At 41.7% G+C, this 18,620-nt stretch overlaps 1 protein-coding gene across 1 annotated transcript in view; it reads right to left on the bottom strand.

The window, feature by feature from the left end:
* Positions 1-5,022: 5,022 nt before the first annotated feature.
* Positions 5,023-18,620, bottom strand: part of TTLL5 (tubulin tyrosine ligase like 5) — a 128,378-nt gene continuing 114,780 nt past the window's right edge. The window contains exons 32-33 of the mRNA XM_074149099.1: positions 15,066-15,151; positions 5,023-5,443 (exon numbers count right to left, since the gene is read on the bottom strand). Of these exons, the coding sequence (XP_074005200.1) occupies positions 5,277-5,443; positions 15,066-15,151 (253 nt within the window). The 3' untranslated portion in view covers positions 5,023-5,276. The remainder of the gene's footprint in view (positions 5,444-15,065; positions 15,152-18,620) is intronic.

The raw sequence follows: 18,620 nt of genomic DNA, 5'->3' as shown, positions 1-18,620 counted from the left end.
GAAGATGTGCTGTGGCTGTGCACATTCACCCTGAAGATGCTCTGCACTTAAGCACTTTGGAAGACAAAGATGGTGACAAGTGAAACATGTATGAATAAGATAACATAAGAGCTTTGGTTAGTGGTAATTTTCTTGTCCATATTTAAGCAATTAAACTGTTTGCAAACATCATATTATGGATGAATTCCATAGAGCAACCTAGTTTCCCCCCAAATCACAACTGTCTAGAGGTGGATCTTGGTGACCTGTATGCTCTTGTAACAGCTTCATCATTCTGAAAGCCTCTGCAATACCTAGTGCCCACCCAGGTGAAGGTGTATACAAGCTACACATGACAATTTGGCAGATATCAGCAATGGAGGCTTTTCTTAGAGAAACCAACACCACAGAGTGAATTCTGATGGAACGTGCTGCTGTCATGATGGCAGCTTTGCTTTGGCTGTTCTAGTAGGCTGTACTGTAACTATCAAAATAAAATACCCATACAAAGTCAGACTAGAAGACCATCTAGCCCACCTCTCGTCTCTGACAGTGGTCAACAGCACAAGCCTGACAGCCAAGCTAAAAATTGGAAAAGCCCATTGTGATACTTCCCCAGAATAGTCCCTTAAAAGTCTTCGAAACTTCCTGCTTGTTTTTTAGTTTTAATATTTAATATGCCCTACTAGATTACTCTTCCATGGATTTGTCTACTTGTCTTTTCAAGCCACATACACTTTTTTATATCCACAACATCTTGTGACAAGGAGTTCCATAGGTGAATTACGTACTGTGAACAATAATTGCATACGTGCCCCCTTTTTTCCCCCCCTTTGAACCTGGTATCTTTTAGTTTCACTTGATGCTCCTACTTCTTTTAGCAGGCAAGACTGTGAACAATTATGCCCTTTTCACCCTTACAATCCTCCACGCCCACCTCTTTTGCAATTAACAGCTTTCTGTCTGAAGCGAACTGTGATTGTTAAGTTTTGTGCTCTTGGTGTAATCAATGTCAAGGACTGTTTGACTGACCTGATTCTGTAAAGATAAAATAAGGTCCTCCTGATGTTTGGCATAAACAATGATATCTTAGCTCTAGAAACAGGAGGTTCTAGAAAGAAGAAAAGGAGGTCAAGTCCCAGGTTTAAGTAAAGCTCAGAACCTTCTTTTGGAAGAAACTAATGATAGATCCACAGGAATAATGTGTCCAAAAAGTTAATACTATGAAGAGGATCAATCAGGCAGTTACTTACTGCAACCAAAAAAATCCAACTATTTAAACGCCAGCAAATAGCCATCCAGATTCAAACAGTGAGCCCAGGATTATCATGAGCAGCAAATGTAGGACTGACTGAGGAAAAAAGTCCTTGAAAGTCTGATCAAGTAAACCTTAACAAAAATAACTCAGGAACCAGACTACTTTTGTTTCCAGCAAATAATCCAAAATGACAGGAATTGTTGTATTAGTACAAGGTACAGGCCTGAAAGAATGCAAGCTGAGAATCCAGTCTGTTCTGTAAACTCATCTATAAGTCGATGATCTCCTTTACAGGTAAAGGAGAGGAATGGTCCAGCACTGCCAGCCATTCAACTCCATGCACATGGAGACTATCCATATTCCGGTATGAAGAAGAGGCACAGCATTGAGATTCTTACCAATAAACAAAGGTCTTGATACCAAACCTCCCGCTGCAGTGTGGAACCAGCATCAGAGAGATGTATGTCCACCTTCCGGGCATCATAACGAGGAATGTTTTCAACAAACCATGATTGTCCAAAAGCATACCTAGTCTTGAGAATGGAAATTTCAATATGTCTCATTGGCGACAAAGTGGTCTATCTAGTGTCACAACACGATCTCTCACTGATGGCACTCACATGACTTGCGAGGCTGTTTGAAAGGCCAAGATGAACCACGTAAAAGTGAATTTAATAATTCATGTACGGACTACAAGTCAGCTGCTTCTTGAGAGGAGAGAATCTAATATCCCTCCCTTGATTTTTATGTTGTGGTATGCTCATCACCTAAACACAGCACAGAATGCTTGTATGAACTCTGCATTGCTGCAGCCTCTAGGACTCTGATAGACACCTTACTCCTTTCAAGACTAACAAGCCTGATTCTCTGTCATTGGAACAGGCTCCTTACCTTAGAAGTGATGCAAACATCACAGAGTAGAAGAGGAGGACCCCTTGGTTACATTATCCAATCTCACCACTGAAGCAGATGTTGAATATTGTTGGGCTTTCTATTGGTAATTTTCTTTTCTCACAGTAAACAAAGGCACTTTCAATGAAACTCGTTGATGAAAACAGGGAAGTAAATGTCATAAAATCAGACAAACTAATTGCCACTTGAGGAGCACGTATATGATTGTACTCCCCTCACATGCAAGTATAAATCCAAAATGGTTTGCTATTCTCCTTTCTTTGCTTGTACTAGAAAACACTTCCTGTAAAATGCCTTCTCTCCAAGATGAGTGGGAAACAGTTCCACATCTCCCCATTGAATCTCTTAACTGAAGCGCACTCTGAGAGGTTTTTGAAAAGGGACAGACATGGAGGTAACAGAGCTGCAAAGAGACAAAATATGTACATACAGTACATAGTATCCACCATGCACAAAGACACACATGGACTCCAGGCTGAGAAGTACGTGGAGATGGAAAAAAGTATGAGGTTAGAATCCCAGGATTTGTTCCTGATTCTCTACTGCACACGCTCCCAAGGTAACAGCATTTGTGCTCAGATCAGCAGGTGCCCAAGGCAAAGAAATACTGCTATTTCCTTTGATGCTCTGGCTGCCCTAACCCATCCTGAGACTGAACAGGAGTTCAAGGTCTAGGTGTTTCACTTGAGGTAAAAGGACCAGTCTTCATATCCCTGGTGTTTGGGTTTTTTTATTTGTTGGAGGCAGAATAAAAGTTTTCCAGGGACAAAGGATGCAAGACTTCACTGCTGCCGAAGTTGACAAAATTCATCCCTTTGAAATGAGAGCCTTAGACTGCAATGTGCATTTCTCTGAATATTTCAGAGACAAGATGTCTGATATACTGCTACTAAGTCATCACTGTTACAGATGTGGTGTTGGCTACATCTAACAAGCCTTGCAAAGTTCAGAAAACATGCTGGCTATAACTGAGTACAAATCATTATCCCAAAATGAGTGGGTGGGGGGCTGGCAAAGCTGATGAAACAATTAACCTATGTTCATAATAAGCTAGCAGTAGTTGGCAATTTGCCAGACAAATAAGAATCCTGTTTCTGCCAAAGATCCTCTGAAGACAATCAGCCTTCCTAGGCTAACTGTGCATTTAGATCTCCATCCTCCAAACCTCTCTATAGTTTCCAGTGCTGGCTGTAACAACCTAAACGAAGAAACTAGAGAACAAAAACAGAGATGAGGGTTCCACAAGGACACATATCCTATAGCTACTCAATCCTGCACATGAAACCCAGTAGAATAAGGATAACTCAGATCCCCTGGGAGGAAGCAAGGAATGGCATCTGTTATTTACTGAAGCCAAATGTTACAGGGAAATAGCCCCTCCAACAGTTCAGGGACAGAGCTGGTGGCTATAGCCAATACCACACATAGCAGAGTAGGCTATGAGAAGACAGACCCAAGGTCTTGAAGCCCACAGCTGCTGAGAATGTGCAGAAGTTTGAAGTAACAACTTCTGCAACTAAATTTTCACTAATAATGAGCTGACAGCTTGATGCACCAGTAGAAACATCTGTCTCAGAGATCCATGGGTGGAATTCAATGATTACAGATAGAAGGGACATGATCTGAAAATAACTTCACAAGATTTTACAAATCTCTCGGTCATCGATGATATGTGATGGCGGCACAGGCAGCAGACAAATGCTGTGGAGATTCTTGAGGAACACAACTGAAAAAAGCAGAGAAAGTGAACAGAATCATGACTGTCTAGAAAATGAAAGATAAGCCAATGAAGAACACCTGATGAACACCAATGAAGCCAAAGAGAACACCTACATCAGAGAACTGCATTCTGGACAAACGAACGTATTCGATGTCTGTCATATGCATGAGTGGAACAGAAATAGAAAAATGCGTGTTCTGTCCTATGAATTCACACCTGGAGCAAGTGATAGTGAAACTAATGGGGTATGAACATAATTATTTCATCTTCTTACAATTTATCTGGTCTTGAATGACAGAAAATATGCACAATCCAAGACTGAACATGAACACAATCATTTCAAGATAAAACACTTTCCCCCTCTGACATTGTTTCTTCTGTCAGACATTTGGGTTGATCATTATCTACTTGCCAACACATGAGAATGATCTCTTAACACTGACTATACAGGCTAGAAATGACAGGGGAGCTGTGGAATAAGAAAAGAGATGAAACAGGCTGTTAGAATCCAATCTCTGAGGGCTCCGATACAAACAACAGGAGATTTTGTCCCCTTTGGGAATTACAGTCATACCACTTGCTGTTTGACAAGGCAGAAGCTGCAGAACACTGAGTTTACCTTTAACCTGGCCCTAACAAACAGCCAGAGCTGAAGCTGCTTCCTGTTCATTTTAAGGATGGGTGGATCTTCTCTCCAATACATTTTCCAGCTGCTGACATTGTTTTCTAACACAAGCAAATTAATTTTCATAGAATTAGGCAAATTTTAACTGGAGTGCTTCACCAAGCCACTATTGCAATTGACAGGAGCCACCTGGGCCTTAGGGTTCAAGCTCGGGTCTGAAAACATCAGCCAATTTAAAAAGTTTATGAAACCTAAACAAACAGAAATCAAAATACAAAAATAAGCCACACAGACAGTGAAACATAAAGACAGATTTAAAATCCTATTCAATATAATGACAGAAAATATTTTGGGGGTGTGAATTAATAATGAAATTATAACCAAAACAAACAAATGAAATTACTTTATTCAAACCAATCCTTTCTATGGCTCTGTGCCAAAATTCAAGATGGCAACCAACATGGATGTCTCCAGTCTTACGTTCTAATACTTTTCTCTGCTGATGGTTGCCATGTGATGACAGCAGAGAATCTTGACTGATACCACACTAGGACAGACTGAAATGGCTGAGCATATGAGATTTTATGTTCAAACTTGGACCTTAGGAAGAATAATACAGACTGCTGGAGGACATCTGTCTTATAGAAAGATCTCACGGTTAGTGATCAGGAGGAGGTGGGAGGAAGGGCCCCCAGGATTCAGCAGCAGAAACTCTCAGAGGGAATAATTCACCTCAGCTTGCAGGTGCATCACCAGCTTCCACAGATGTTCAAGTACTCTCCTCAGTGGGTTGTCCTCTCACCGGGGCCTCCTCTTTGCTCTTTCCAGGGTGTTATGGGAGTGTGGTGGTATGAAGTCACTGTTGCTTTTTCCTTTGCCCCACGTTTGAAGCAACACCCTTGATTCCTCACCTGGTGGTTCAGTGTTGGTCCTTCTCTGTGAACAGAGGCTGAAAAAATCACAAAGCAAAGATTTTGAGTAATCACAAGGGACTGTTTTGTGGGGAAAACTGCTGGGCTGCTCTGCAAATCTCAGCCATCACCACACATCTGGATCTCCCTGTCACACAACCTCTCTCTACAGTAACAGATGAGATCACAGATCAGCATGACAAAACCTAACTTAATAAGCTACTGTGTGAAAAAGTACTCTTGGCATTCCTCTTAAACCCCAGAAAACCTTCTCTGCTCTTCACCTCTGACTCATCTCTTTACATGCTCCTCCAGTAGCTCTAAATCCTTCTCCCTTATCAGTATGCTTTGCCTCTTTCTTTGTGCCTTTTACTCATTCGCTTGCATAAGAGTCTACTTCCCCACTCCAAAAGATGTTGAGGACCGTGGTGCAGGAGAGATGGGGGTGTGAAAAGGTTGATCTTCAAAAGAAACGAAATGGGGATAAGGAAAAATATTTTTTTTTCTTCCTGTTATTATAGATTTTAATTCTACATACCACAACATTTTCCTAGTTAGGCATGTTATGGGAAAAAGTCAATGTCATCTTCACTTCTCTTACTTAAAAATCCTTTAAAAAGAAAAAAAAAAAAAAGAAAAAAGAAAAATCCAAAGAAAAAAAAAAAGAAAAACCCAAAACACTTAGAAATGCACCAAGTTTATTTTGGACAGTTTGCATTTTACAGCTATCTAGCAGGTAAGGCTTGTCCTGTGTATTTAGCACATCAGCTTGCTCCTAAATGTAAGTGACATTTGTTGAGAGCTGTTTATTAAAAATATTGCTATATTTAAAAAAAATACACTCTCCGTGAAAGCCCAACATAGAGCCAAACATCACACAGCACAGAGGATCTGGAAAGACGTTTAGAAAGCAGGATTGCCAGCTATGTCACTGCACAGAAAGTTTGGAACCTGAATTAGGAACCAAACTGTCAACCACGTGTATTAAGATAGGATACCAGTCCAGAAACCTATCCCTTGGCAATATACTGAAACTAAAGAAACAAAGGCACATGAGAAAGGCAGCCAACTTCAACCTCATCTTCCTGTTTTGAAGAGACTTTTGAGCCTTCCCTTTCCTACAGAAATGCACAGTACGGTTTGTCTTTTCTCACAAACTGAATTAACATCACTTTGAGTGAGTTCCTCTTGTATGGCTACCTTGAGGAGTAAACAGAGAGGGGCGTTCCTATGTCTACAAGTACATATGTAGGTTCCTACCATGAGTGCAGCTCATGGCCAATTCAATCATTTCATAAACATTAATGTATATAATTCTATTATATACATTATATATATTCTATTATAAGTTTTATCATCTCAAAGCTAGTGGTGAGCATTCCACCTCCTTCTGAGTTGAGTAGGTTGAGGTTCTGGTTGAGCAGGGGGGGACAGGAAAAAACCTCATTCCTGACAGCAACCAGTGTTACGAGTTGATTCTCCCTCGTGATAAGAGTCATTGCAGCGCATCACCACATAGAACAGAATGAATCTCCTTTATTCTTTGCCTGCCAGGAGGTGTTAAAGTATCTGCCTGTATGTCTGTCCACATGTTTACATACTATTATGTCATCCATGACTGCACATCAAAAACTTTTAACACTTTTGTACTCAGAACAGTTACAGAGGGGGAAGAAAAGTGTTACTTTCATTTTATGGATATGATTCTGAGTCACAAGGAAATCACAGGAGTTGTGTAAAGTCATTTATGGGATACCTGCACACTAAATTTCAGTGCTATATAGACTTTCCCAGCACAGACTTACACAGCCTTGGTCAGACACCAGCACCTAATCTACTCTGCTTCCAAACTGCAGGAATGAGTCAGAGCAGAGCACTAGGCTAGGTGACAGTGCAGGGTCAGGGACCCACGCTAACATTTTCTAAGAGCCACAGCAAGCTTGTGGCAGAATTGAGAATCATGACAAAGCATCCTGAATTTAGTGTTGAAAACAGGAACTTCCTTTCTCCCTGAAAAGCTCCAATAATCCTAGAAATTCAGATTTTTTTTATGCCAGAGTAGAGGGAATTTCTAATCCTAGAGTGATGCCCAGCATTCTCTTGATAATATATAGTGCAACTAAGAAAGGCAATAAATAAATGGGGTTTATTTATATCCATGGGTGACTGACACTAGCAAGCCAGGACAGCTGACAACAGAAGGCAAGCCTTCCCTCCCCCATCTTTTGGGCACGATTTCAAGTTGGCTTGCTGGACTGGGCAGGCAAGGGAAAGCAGCAGTTCCAAGTCATGAAAATTTACTTAGAGGGGGTGGGGGGTGCGTGACACAATCAGTACACACAATTGCATTTGAGTGGTCTCCCTGCACGAATAGAGCAGCCTCATTAACAAGTGGAGAAACAGCAGTGGAAGCCAACATGAGCCATCCCGCTCCCCATGTTAGAGAAGACACTGGGAGGGCTCTTCTCCCTAACTGCTAATGCCCTTCTGTACTTGACAGCCTTCATTCTGATTTCTCTTATTCAGCTCCCTACTCCCTGGTTTGTTGTGGCTCTCTCTTCTCTGGCTCTTCCCCACATTTCATTTCATAACTTCAGACACTCCTTTTACCCTATTCACACACATTTTGGCTTCTATTTTTAGTCTCAATAAAATAATGCCAGATTAAAACAAAATCCAATTTGGATGGGCAGAGTCATCCTCTCTATAGGTCGCTTAATGCCAAAGGGCCAGATGTGAGACAGAAGTAGCCAAGATATTATATAAACTCTCCCCAGTCTTCGCACACCTGATCTTGAAGGACATTTCCAACACCGCAAGGAAATACAGGCAGCTCGCCATCATCTAACTACCGAGAACAAGCAACCCTCAGCCTCCAGGCAGGCAAAAATGCCAACTGCCTGAAGTCATTACTTATCCTGCTTCGGAGTTTTCTTTCAGTCTGTCAGAAGTGAAGGCTCCTAGAATTCAAGCTGGGTTCAAGTTCTTAAACAGGGAAGCTAATTTCTAGAGACTGCCCTTTCCTTTTTCTCCTGCTTTCCCAGTGGTCCTGAGGCTTGGAATGTCCTTTCAGTGGCATGAGACCAGTAGCAACAGGAAAAAGCTCTTTCTTTTCATAAAAGAAAGGCAGAAGGTTGACTAAAGGTATGAGAGACAGGCTGCTCTCACAAGTTAAGGAACAGATGTTATTTCTGCTCATTAAAAGTGAACACTGATCCTCAGCTCTAGCTGAGACCTAGACTTGGCCATCACCTTCTTAACATCATCTGAGAAGGGCCTGGAATGCTGCTTTTTGCAGAGGTTTACACTCTGCTGGGATTTAATGAAACTTACTCACCATTTTCAGATAACTGGGTATACTCGAACACAGTCATACCCTGCTGATAATTTATATCTATTATAAAGGTACTGGTTAGATATATCAATATTTGCTCATTGCTAGTCATAAGGTTCCCTGCTCCTTCAAAGAGTACCAAGGAATGGGGTAAGGAGAAGGTCCTTCTTTACCCTTCTGGTCCCTCTGCTACTACAGGCTTGTCTATCATAATCTGACCCGGGACAGATGCAACAACTGTAGCAGGGAGAGAAATTTTCTTTTCCCCCTTCCTGTTTGCCCTCCTTATGAATCTGTGGAAGTCAGCAGGGGAGAGAGAGAGAAGATCCAGGATGTTTTTGTCATACGTGAAAGAGCAATGGTTTTATGAAGATAATTCTAAGAACAAATGTGAAACCAAATATCCTCCATTTTAACTGATTCTTTGCCCTCTGAAAAAGGGAGGCACAATAGTAGGATTCACCTCAAGCTCCACTGATTTCCAAAATATGATAAAACAGGCTGGTTCCATTTCTCAATAACCCTTTCTCTTCATGGAGACGGCGCTACAAAGAGAGAGATGCTGACAGGATGTTATTACTGCTGTTGACAAAGGTCATATGAAGGGTGAGAGGCTGCACTGGAAAAGTTTGATGCAAGATGCCAGATATCACACTGCTATTCACTTTCAGTAGCCCATCCAGACCTTCTCAGCCAGACAGGTGGTCCTGGAAGGATTTATGTGGAAGAGTTCATCATTACTCCATTCCTGGACTAGGATAAGTAATGAGGTGACATTAAAAGTTGCTCTTTTATGTCATAAGGTATCTTGCGCCTAAGTAGCCAACGTAGTCTGAGGCAGAGGTTACTTGAGGTGCCCATTTGAAGGTCACCTTTGAAAGTCAAGACCACTTGTGCAGTCAGTCACAGCAACAAGAGAGAATCAGGAGGGTGGCAAATGAAGACTGGAATTAACAGGATTAGGGTGAGGGCGGAGGCGTACCAGCAATGTGCTGTGCAGAAACCTGAGTGATTTCTTTTCCCAGCTGCTCCTGATGAAGGATTTGGACAGTGTGGTGAGACCAGCTGAAATCATAGCCAAGGTTCCTCTGGGAATGTGGTAACAACACAAAAATAAATACATTAGTGTTCAACAATCGACTGCCTTCCGAGGCTGCAGGGAAACCTGGCAGAAGTTGAGGAAGCCTGGACAAGGCTGGGCAGCTGGGAATTCCACCCTACTGTAGCAAATGGCTGGGAGGCTGACACAGGCCGTGCACGGTGGCAACAGTACACATCCTATCCCACCCCTACCCTTTGCGCACCAAGAGAGTTGCGAGACACTGACTGATAAAAGAATCTCCAAATCCCAGGCATTTTCTTTGCTTAGATCTGGCAAACAATACAAAGTGGCTGTATGCATCTTGTTTAACGGCCTGTTGCGTTTAATTGCCTTTTTTTTTTTCCTTTTGCTGGTCCAGGATAATTTTGAAGCTTGTACTTTTGCATACCTGCTAAAAGAATCTCGGCTATTCTTTTTTTAAGCTTGTATAAAGAGGCTGCATTTCAGGAATACTGTTAATTCAAACAGAGGGTAGACAACAGCCAGTCACAGATTAGCACATCCAACAGTAACTCTAATTTCAGGTCTCATAACAAGACACACATGACCTTCTCATGAAGGTACATACAATAATGTTGGATATAAAAAAAACTTTAGAAATGCACAGTCCACCTGTAGATTTCCTGTAAAATGAAAAAATCCGGAGCATGCTAGATACAGAGAAGAGTAACAGCAAAAGTGCTCCTTACTATCACTAGTTTGCAAGCAGGCTACATTCATTGCTCTGTACTGGACCACACTGCTTGCACATTCGTCTTATTTGGATGGCATTCAGACACTGCTCTCCACCTTAGCCTAAAGAAGGAAATCACCAGAAAACTAAGAACAGCAGCCTGCCTTCTACACAGATTAGATCCAAAGCAGTTTATTAATCCCCATATTCTTCAGCTAGTCTCTTGGCAGTTCAGGATACAGTTTTAAGCCCTTACAGATGATGATAGACTTTATTTCAAAGGGTTGCATACCTTCAGGACTTGGCATTCATGCAGATATGGGGGCCAGGTGAATGTCTAAAGTAAACAGACAACTGTACATCATCCTTCAACTAAGCTTAGATACAGACCTGGGAATCACAGGGAATAAAATCAAGTCTATACCACCTAGCTCAAGAAGTTTCCTCCCTACTTTCCACCAGACGAGGTGGAGATCTGAGACTTTGCATGAATTAGCAGTCTTCACTGCTGTCAAACTCAGACAACATATTACTAACTTTTACCTCCCCTAATCAGTACCTCCAATGCTTTTTTCTTCTCCCAGCACACGTAGTGGAAAAGCCATGTGGACACTAGTAATATAAACATTAGCACAATAGAACTACATCACTGTTAATCAGTCTGAGTATGAAAAGGTGAAAGTCCTCTCAAGTCTGGAGCCAGGCAGTAGTCTTGTCCAGTTTTAATCATGATTCATACCTGTTTGTAATTATGTAGGTTATTAGCACATTATATTTTTGCCATAGCAAAACAGAACCACAGAGGCATTCTGTCTTCTGAAGCTTTTAAAATAAAAATTTCACAAGTTGGCAGCAAACAAAAGAAAGAAACACAAAGAAGACAGATTTCACTCATAGTCGCTGTTACCGTTACAAATCAAACCAAACCAAATCAGCTCAGGTCATCACCTGTGCATCCACTCCACAACTGCACTGAGAGATTGCCTGGGACAATGTTTTATTTTCATGAAGTGCCCTTCATACTCTATTCTTCCTAAAACCTGCTTTGTGGTAGTGTTTTCAAAAAGGAAGAATAATAACTATAATAAATTTCTAACTATGAGGTCTTCCACGTAGCTACAGAACTTCCTTGATGTTTCTTGCCAGTGGTTCAAAAGCACAATTCTAGTGGAAAAATGACATCTTTTTTACCTAGAACTACATTTTTATTGAGAAAAAGAATTCATGCATTATTCATTTAACGTCACTAGAGAGGAATAGAAAATAAAACAGCAATATATGGCAAAATGTCTCCATATACCTTACATTGTTAATATATATAATTAAAAATAAATAATAGACGAGCCTGTACATTCCTTCCTTCATCATCTGAACTTGCCTAATAAAGACAACCTGGAACTGAACAACCCACCATATTACTTAGATTAGCTGCTACTCAGCAAGCTATATTCTGAAGAAGACCTGGAAAAGGCAATTGATTTCTTAGTTCACAATCACCCTTTTTCACTAACACTAACTGAATAGCTAAATTCCAAGAAGCAGGAATCAGTGTAATGCTGAGGGATCCCCAAAGTAACACAGTATAAAAAAAGCAACATGATGATAGCTGTATTTTCAGAATAACTGACAACCCACTAGTGGCTGGGTGTTCAATTTCAGTGAAAAAATCAGGTCAGAAACATTTTGAACATTCCCCAGAGGTAGTAATTCTTAGTATTTCTTTAATAGAATAAATCCTGTTAAACTTCCACGAACTTTGATAGGAAACTGTCTGTTCAGACACTACAAATAACCCCCAAATGATAGCTTGCAGATTTAGCTTCCTGTCTGCAGATACCCATGAGAATCTCTGCCTTCTCTCTCATTGCACCAGTGGCACACAGCTCACACAACTTCTGCCCTTCCATGGAACGAGAATGAGGCCATAGGGATGTGAGGCAGCCACGCTTTCATTGTAGTGGTGGCCTGTTTTAGAATCTTGAGCTGCTTTGCAGAAATTCTGACTTTCATTCTCCCTTTCACTTCATCTCAAGAGCTTGATTTCACTACACAATATTATCTAGAACTGCTATTCTCCTACAGTTTAAGTACTAACCACCAGTGAACCATTTTCTGGATAATCTGGTTAAAAGTTTCCATACTGCCTGACTCTCACTTCCTTTGAGCATCATCCTTACTTTTGGTTAGATCATTTGCGAGACCTTCATGCTGCTTCCCTGCAGAGCCCCATACCTACCCTCAGATAGGCCGTTAGAGGAGAAGGCCTATTCAGGCTTCTCAGACATTTTTAACATTCGTGTGCACGTTTATACAGAGGTTCTGCCTGGTTCCTCTTTCTTCTCTGCAACTTTTCACAGCCTTCTGTCTTTAAATGCTTGCAGTTTATTCTGTAATCTGCTTTATGACTTGTGTCTCCAACCCCTCTAGTTGGTATCTAGGATACTAAATACATGTGAAACAGTAACCCCAAATAAGCTGCTGATGAGGGAAATCAGGGCCCGAGCGTATGCAATCAATGGAGAGAGTGAAGAAGAAAAACAGCTGTTCCTGCAGGAAGGACCAGAGTAGTTTCTGAGACACACAGACTGGGCACAGCAACCTCTGACGCATACCAGTGGCTTGGTGCAAAGCTGAAGAAAATATCATTCCCCAGTTTCCAAGAACAAACATTTTGCTCTAGTTAATTCAATCACCACGACATTTAGCACTGTTCTTGGAGCTATATACCTCTTCTGGCGACAAGGCAGCTTCGAGTAACCCACCTGCCAGGGTTCTGCTAGCTTTCCCCGAGCCAAACAAGGGTTCTAAGCTCTCATGCTCTTAGCTAAATGGCAGGGTAAACCCTTTGTTTCAGCTTCCGAGAGAGTAAGTTCATCACAGTGCCGCTAGCCTAGTCCTGCAGAAGGAAACAGGAGCTGAAGTTCTCAGTTCTCACTGGATTACAACTATTTCCAGAGAGGGTGACTACCCTGAACTTTGTAGTTGTTATCTAGCCTATATTATTCCTGCAGCCCTGGCAGTTGCCTTCCATCATTAATATTATCAACAATCCTCACACGTGCTCTGCATAAGTATTCACAGAAACAGGGAAGGATAGAAAAATGCTACCTACAGACCACAGACACATATAACAACAACAGTACCCAGAGGAGATGGACAGAATCTCTTGCAGAGGTTAAAATTACAGGGCGGCAATCATGACAGTGCTCTTAAAACCATGACAAAGGCAGCAGAATTCAGCACACAAACACCTTCACGTAAGTCCACTCAGCAAACCGGTTTGGTAAACATATTGAGAGCTACATTTTTACATTTAGTTGTAAATTTCTGTGTAACCTTGCCTTACATAATGTATAAAAACTCAACTCGAACTATACAGTAGACCAGAACTTTTGCCTCAACTATATGTATACTACAGTGTTGACATAATTTTATCTATTTTGATAATCCCATTATATCCCATTCCTACACTGTCATGTTCCTATGTGCTGTAGGGTCTTTTTTATTGACTATGGCTATTCAGCCAATAAAATTTCTGGTAAGATAACTGGAGTTTTTGGCAGGTGGTAAAGCGTGGGAGGCAGTTTGGAACTGCATGATAAGTGCATTAGCTGAATGTTTGTGCTAGAGAATCGGCAATAAAATCACTCACACTAATAATGGAAATGTCATCTTTAAGTTTCATAGCTAAATATCCAAGAGATGAATTACGTAGTTCACCCCTAAGCAAACTTTTCTTCCAGCCTGTGAAAACATGGAGATCACTGCATTAGTGATACTCAAGTCATGCTTTCAGGGTTTTCACAGCAAAACAAGAGGTGACAAACATCTCTTTTAAAAGCATTCTAGACCATAATTTGCCCGTATATTCCATTACAGCACCATCACAAATTATGGTGGGCCGGGGGTAAAATAGGTTCATCAAGAGTACACAACCTTCTAATAGGTTTGCATCAATGAAAAATGGATTGGGTCCTCATTCACTGAGACTTTAACAGCAGATAAACCTGTTTTAATTAATTAGCCACTAGGGAACGATGAAAATTTGATTCTATAAGTCTTAGTGATTTTCCTTTGGGAACTTTCACCTCTCCCAATTGACTTCACTATGCAGCTGATTCACAAGTCTCAACTATGTCTTTCTGAACTAAGGGGCTTTTCTGCAAGACCGAAGAAAAATGTAAAGAATGTCCTGGCCCTTTATTACAGGCCAAGCTTAAACAACAGAGCATCTTTGAGCCAAAGCCTAAAGCAAAGGGGAGCCATTTTAGCCAAGTTTTTTTTTCCCAGCCACATTTTTAGGAATCTTCCTCTTCCAACTTTATGAAACTCAGCCTTTGCTCCCTTCTGTTTAGTCTTTTTAATCCCAGGAGGAATAAATTCCCTGCACAGCTGAACCCAGACTGTTACCTAGGAACCACTACATGCAGAGTAGGCAGCTGTGTTTCTTCTTCTTGCTGAGAAAGTTTTTTTCCTGCCAGTTCTTGAGAAAGATGAAAGCATCTCGCCATGCCCACCCCCACTTTCCTGGTCTTCAGCACTGGCACTCACCTGTGGAATTTGTCCCTGGCTCACAGGATGCAGCACTGTGAAGGCTGTTCTGGAATCCTTTCAGTTGCCTTTCAGTGGAGGTCACCATAACAGGTAAAAGCATCAAATTAGACAGAAAAGAAGGGATACACCAATGAAGAATAGAAGCCTCAAACAAAAAATTGAAATTCTCCTTGTTTGGGTAATCTCACTGAGATTGTAGCTATGAAGCTGTGCATGACCATGGTACAAAAAAGGCAGTGACAGCAACCGACTTCAAAAAGGCAGAGGAAGACAGATGAACACTCAAGCCACCAGCAAGATTTTGACATGCCTAAAATGCTTAATTGTCCCACATGCCTTGGAAGCTGACTCTGGAGGATAGAGGAGATAGTAAGTGGTATTGGACCACCAAAATACAACTCAACTAGTAACGCTGTGGTAACCTTATTCCAGTGATTTGAAGCAAAATGATTAAGCAACGTTCTTAGAACAAATATGCACATGCTGGCAAAAAAATGCTACATTCAAAAGTTAAGTCCTTGCACCTTGTCTCAGCAGAGACAGCTCATTTAGGCAAGATTTCTCACGTCTTGGAAACCGAGAGCCACAGGATGCATTTAATCTCCAGTAGTCCAGTGCCAGTTCTCAGATACTTTATGCAAATCCTCTTGCATTTATCTCAGCATTTGAGTTGCAGCAAAACTATTCTGTGGAATACAACTGCACTTCCTTTAACTGTTATAAAGATTCAGTTTTCTGAGACCATACCCTCCCACGTAAAAAAGAGTCTACTCACAAGATGAGGTCAAGCTATAAAGCCGCAATGATCTATTCTGCCCTTAAATACAATTGATCCATCTATTCCTCGTTTGTCCTCTCCTCCTCTGTCTCTCCTTGCCTTTTTTCCGACCCACCCAACGCTATTCTGATCACTCCAGACTTCTGCGTGTACACTCGTGTCCCTCTGCCAGAGTCCTTCATTCATCCAGCTCTGCAGCGTTACAGTTACTGGGGGCTCTTCCCCAAAGAGCACCATAATCTCCAAGCCCCATGTGATGCCCTGATGACTAACAGACCCAGGCACACGTGTGCAGTTTTTATAGTTTTGTCTGAAACCTTTTGCTTTCAGATTTCAAAGTCAGCAAGTTGCCAGTAATCCAGGTGCTCCTGGCAGCTAAAAGGCCAGTGAGGGACTCCTGTACTTTATCTCAGTTGGATTTCAGCGAAATAAATTGGAGTCCGTACAGGAAGGGAGAGGGATGTAGATATGACATTTGCAAAACAGAACCCCTTAGTTCAGTCAGCCATAATTTGAAATGCTATCGTCGAATGAGGTGCTTGTTTCTATATTTATTGTCTCTTGGAGAGAGTTTTGGATCTGTTTTTATGGTTTCTTTTGCTGCTGATATTGCATAGTCCTTCTGGGAGCTGAGAATCCAGATGGATCTTTATGCTTCTTACACAGAGACTCCATGCTCGTAATTAGCTTGTCCACTTTGTTAATGCAGCACAACTGCTAGCCAAATTCAGCTCCCCCTTCTGTAGGTAGAATGCAAAACTAGTGGTTGAAAATGTCACCAAGAATGCCAGCAAGTACAACAACAACAAAAAAACGAAAACAGGGAACAGTCACACTTCTACCTTAAAGTGTGGTTTATGTTTAGAGAGTCTCTTTCTCTCTACAGACTTGCCCTTTTTCTTTTCTGGTTACCCACAGTGATACTTTGACACTTGCAGTTTCAACTGCCACCTCCATACAGCTCATTCTTAGATCTGCTTCTAGGTCACTGATCTCCCACCACACTATGCTCACCCCTCAAGTTCTCTCTGCTGTCCTGATGGAAGCTCCAGTGCCAGAACATACTCACTGCTTAAACTGAGTTAATCCCTTTCCACTTTCTTCCTCCTTGGGTTGGCTGAAACCCTACTGCCTTTCTCAGTTTCCTGCTTTTAATGTCTGTGTTGTTTTTTCTACCACTTCTCTAACGCAACCCATTATTGTGTTCTCCATCTCCTCTTCTTTTTCAGTTCTGACAAAAACACCGTCCCCACTGTCGGCACCATGTAAATATCTGTCATTGTCCTTTTCTATCTCTTAGCTAACCTCTCCTTGAAACTGATACTGACTTCCTTCATTTAGGCAGTAAACCAGCCCTATGCTGCCCAGCCTGGGACTGCAAGTTTGGAGGATGCTCTTGTTCCACAGGTGACAAAGAAATACTTTCTTGACTAAGTTTTGAACACCTTTGTTTTAACAACTTATTCCCGGGATGCTATGAATGCATCTAATGGTCCGGGGGGAGACAAAACTGACACTAACAAATTCACATCACAAAAAGCCCAGGTTTGACAAGAGGACAGCAACAGATGTGAAGACCCAGAGCCAGGGAGGCTTGTTCCTCTTTGTTGCTCTTGGACAGGGTATCTCTGTGTGCATATCTGTGTGTATGATCTGAGGCTAGCCAAGGGCTAAGAGCTACAGGCCTAGAGAGCCCAGCTGTGGCAGGGTGTTAAATCAAGGCATGTCTCTCAGATGCACTGCTTTTGCTGCCAAAAATGTCTAAGGGTCAGGCAGCCTGATTAACCCAGATGCTCAGGAGCTAAAAAAACAAGCGTGCCGCAGTACAGCAGTAGCAAAAAAGCAAAAGGGGTTCCAGTAACAGTTACATGCTTGTTCTCCTGACGCCTGTCCTCTTTTCAGTGGGCACTCTGTTTGTACGTGTGATGTACCCTGCTCGCCTAAGACACTTCACACATGCCTATGAATAAGCACACATGAGTAAGACGGGATACAAACCAGAACCATAGCATTTTACAGGGCTCGCCCTGTGGCCATCATTCTACTTTTGGCACATTGGCCAGGCTTGGCCAGCCTGTCCCAGAACAGCTGGCTACTGCCGTATCCAATTGCAGCCAGGACTCCACCCTGCCGTGGGATGGATTTCCTGAACCCTGGAGAAACGCACCACCTCTACCCTATTTCTGTACTAGTTACAATAGAGCAGAACTTTGGCTCTTCTGCTGCTGGCACCATGCAAAACAAATATACAAAAGAAGAAACAAGGTAGAAAGATTTTGTGCTGTGATGTTGGGATTTGAAGGGGGTATTTGTTTTGTAAGGGTTCCTGAACAGAGTTGTTGAGAATGACACTTACAGAGAAGTTCAGTACAAGAAATTATGCCACATTGATCAACACCCCCAATAGTTTGGGATGTTCCAGTCTATTGCTGATAAACCTGGTGATCTTCTTGGGCTCTCTCTCTCCCTGATAACGTCTTGAACCATATGCTCCTTTTCTCTACCCGGCATTTCCTCTCTTTATATACAATGGTCTAACATTGACAGCTGGATTTTTCTGAGATCTTTTCTTTGACTGATAGTTCTGTTCACAGACTGTTCAAGGCCTCATTCTACTTGATGCTGTCACAGTTAGAGAGCAGATTTCTGAAATGTTACTATAGTAATGATAGCCCAGAATTTTGTATTTATTGTGACTTAATCATCGCTAAAAGGAGAAAGACTTTCTGTCTACCACCTGTATCAGTTCACTCTGGATTCTGACAGTTGAGCTA

This window comes from Numenius arquata, chromosome 6 (genome assembly GCF_964106895.1).
Source record: "Numenius arquata chromosome 6, bNumArq3.hap1.1, whole genome shotgun sequence".
Classification (NCBI taxonomy): domain Eukaryota; kingdom Metazoa; phylum Chordata; class Aves; order Charadriiformes; family Scolopacidae; genus Numenius; species Numenius arquata.
Note: the sequence above shows the minus strand (reverse complement) of the source record. Positions and strands in the feature narration are given on the sequence as shown.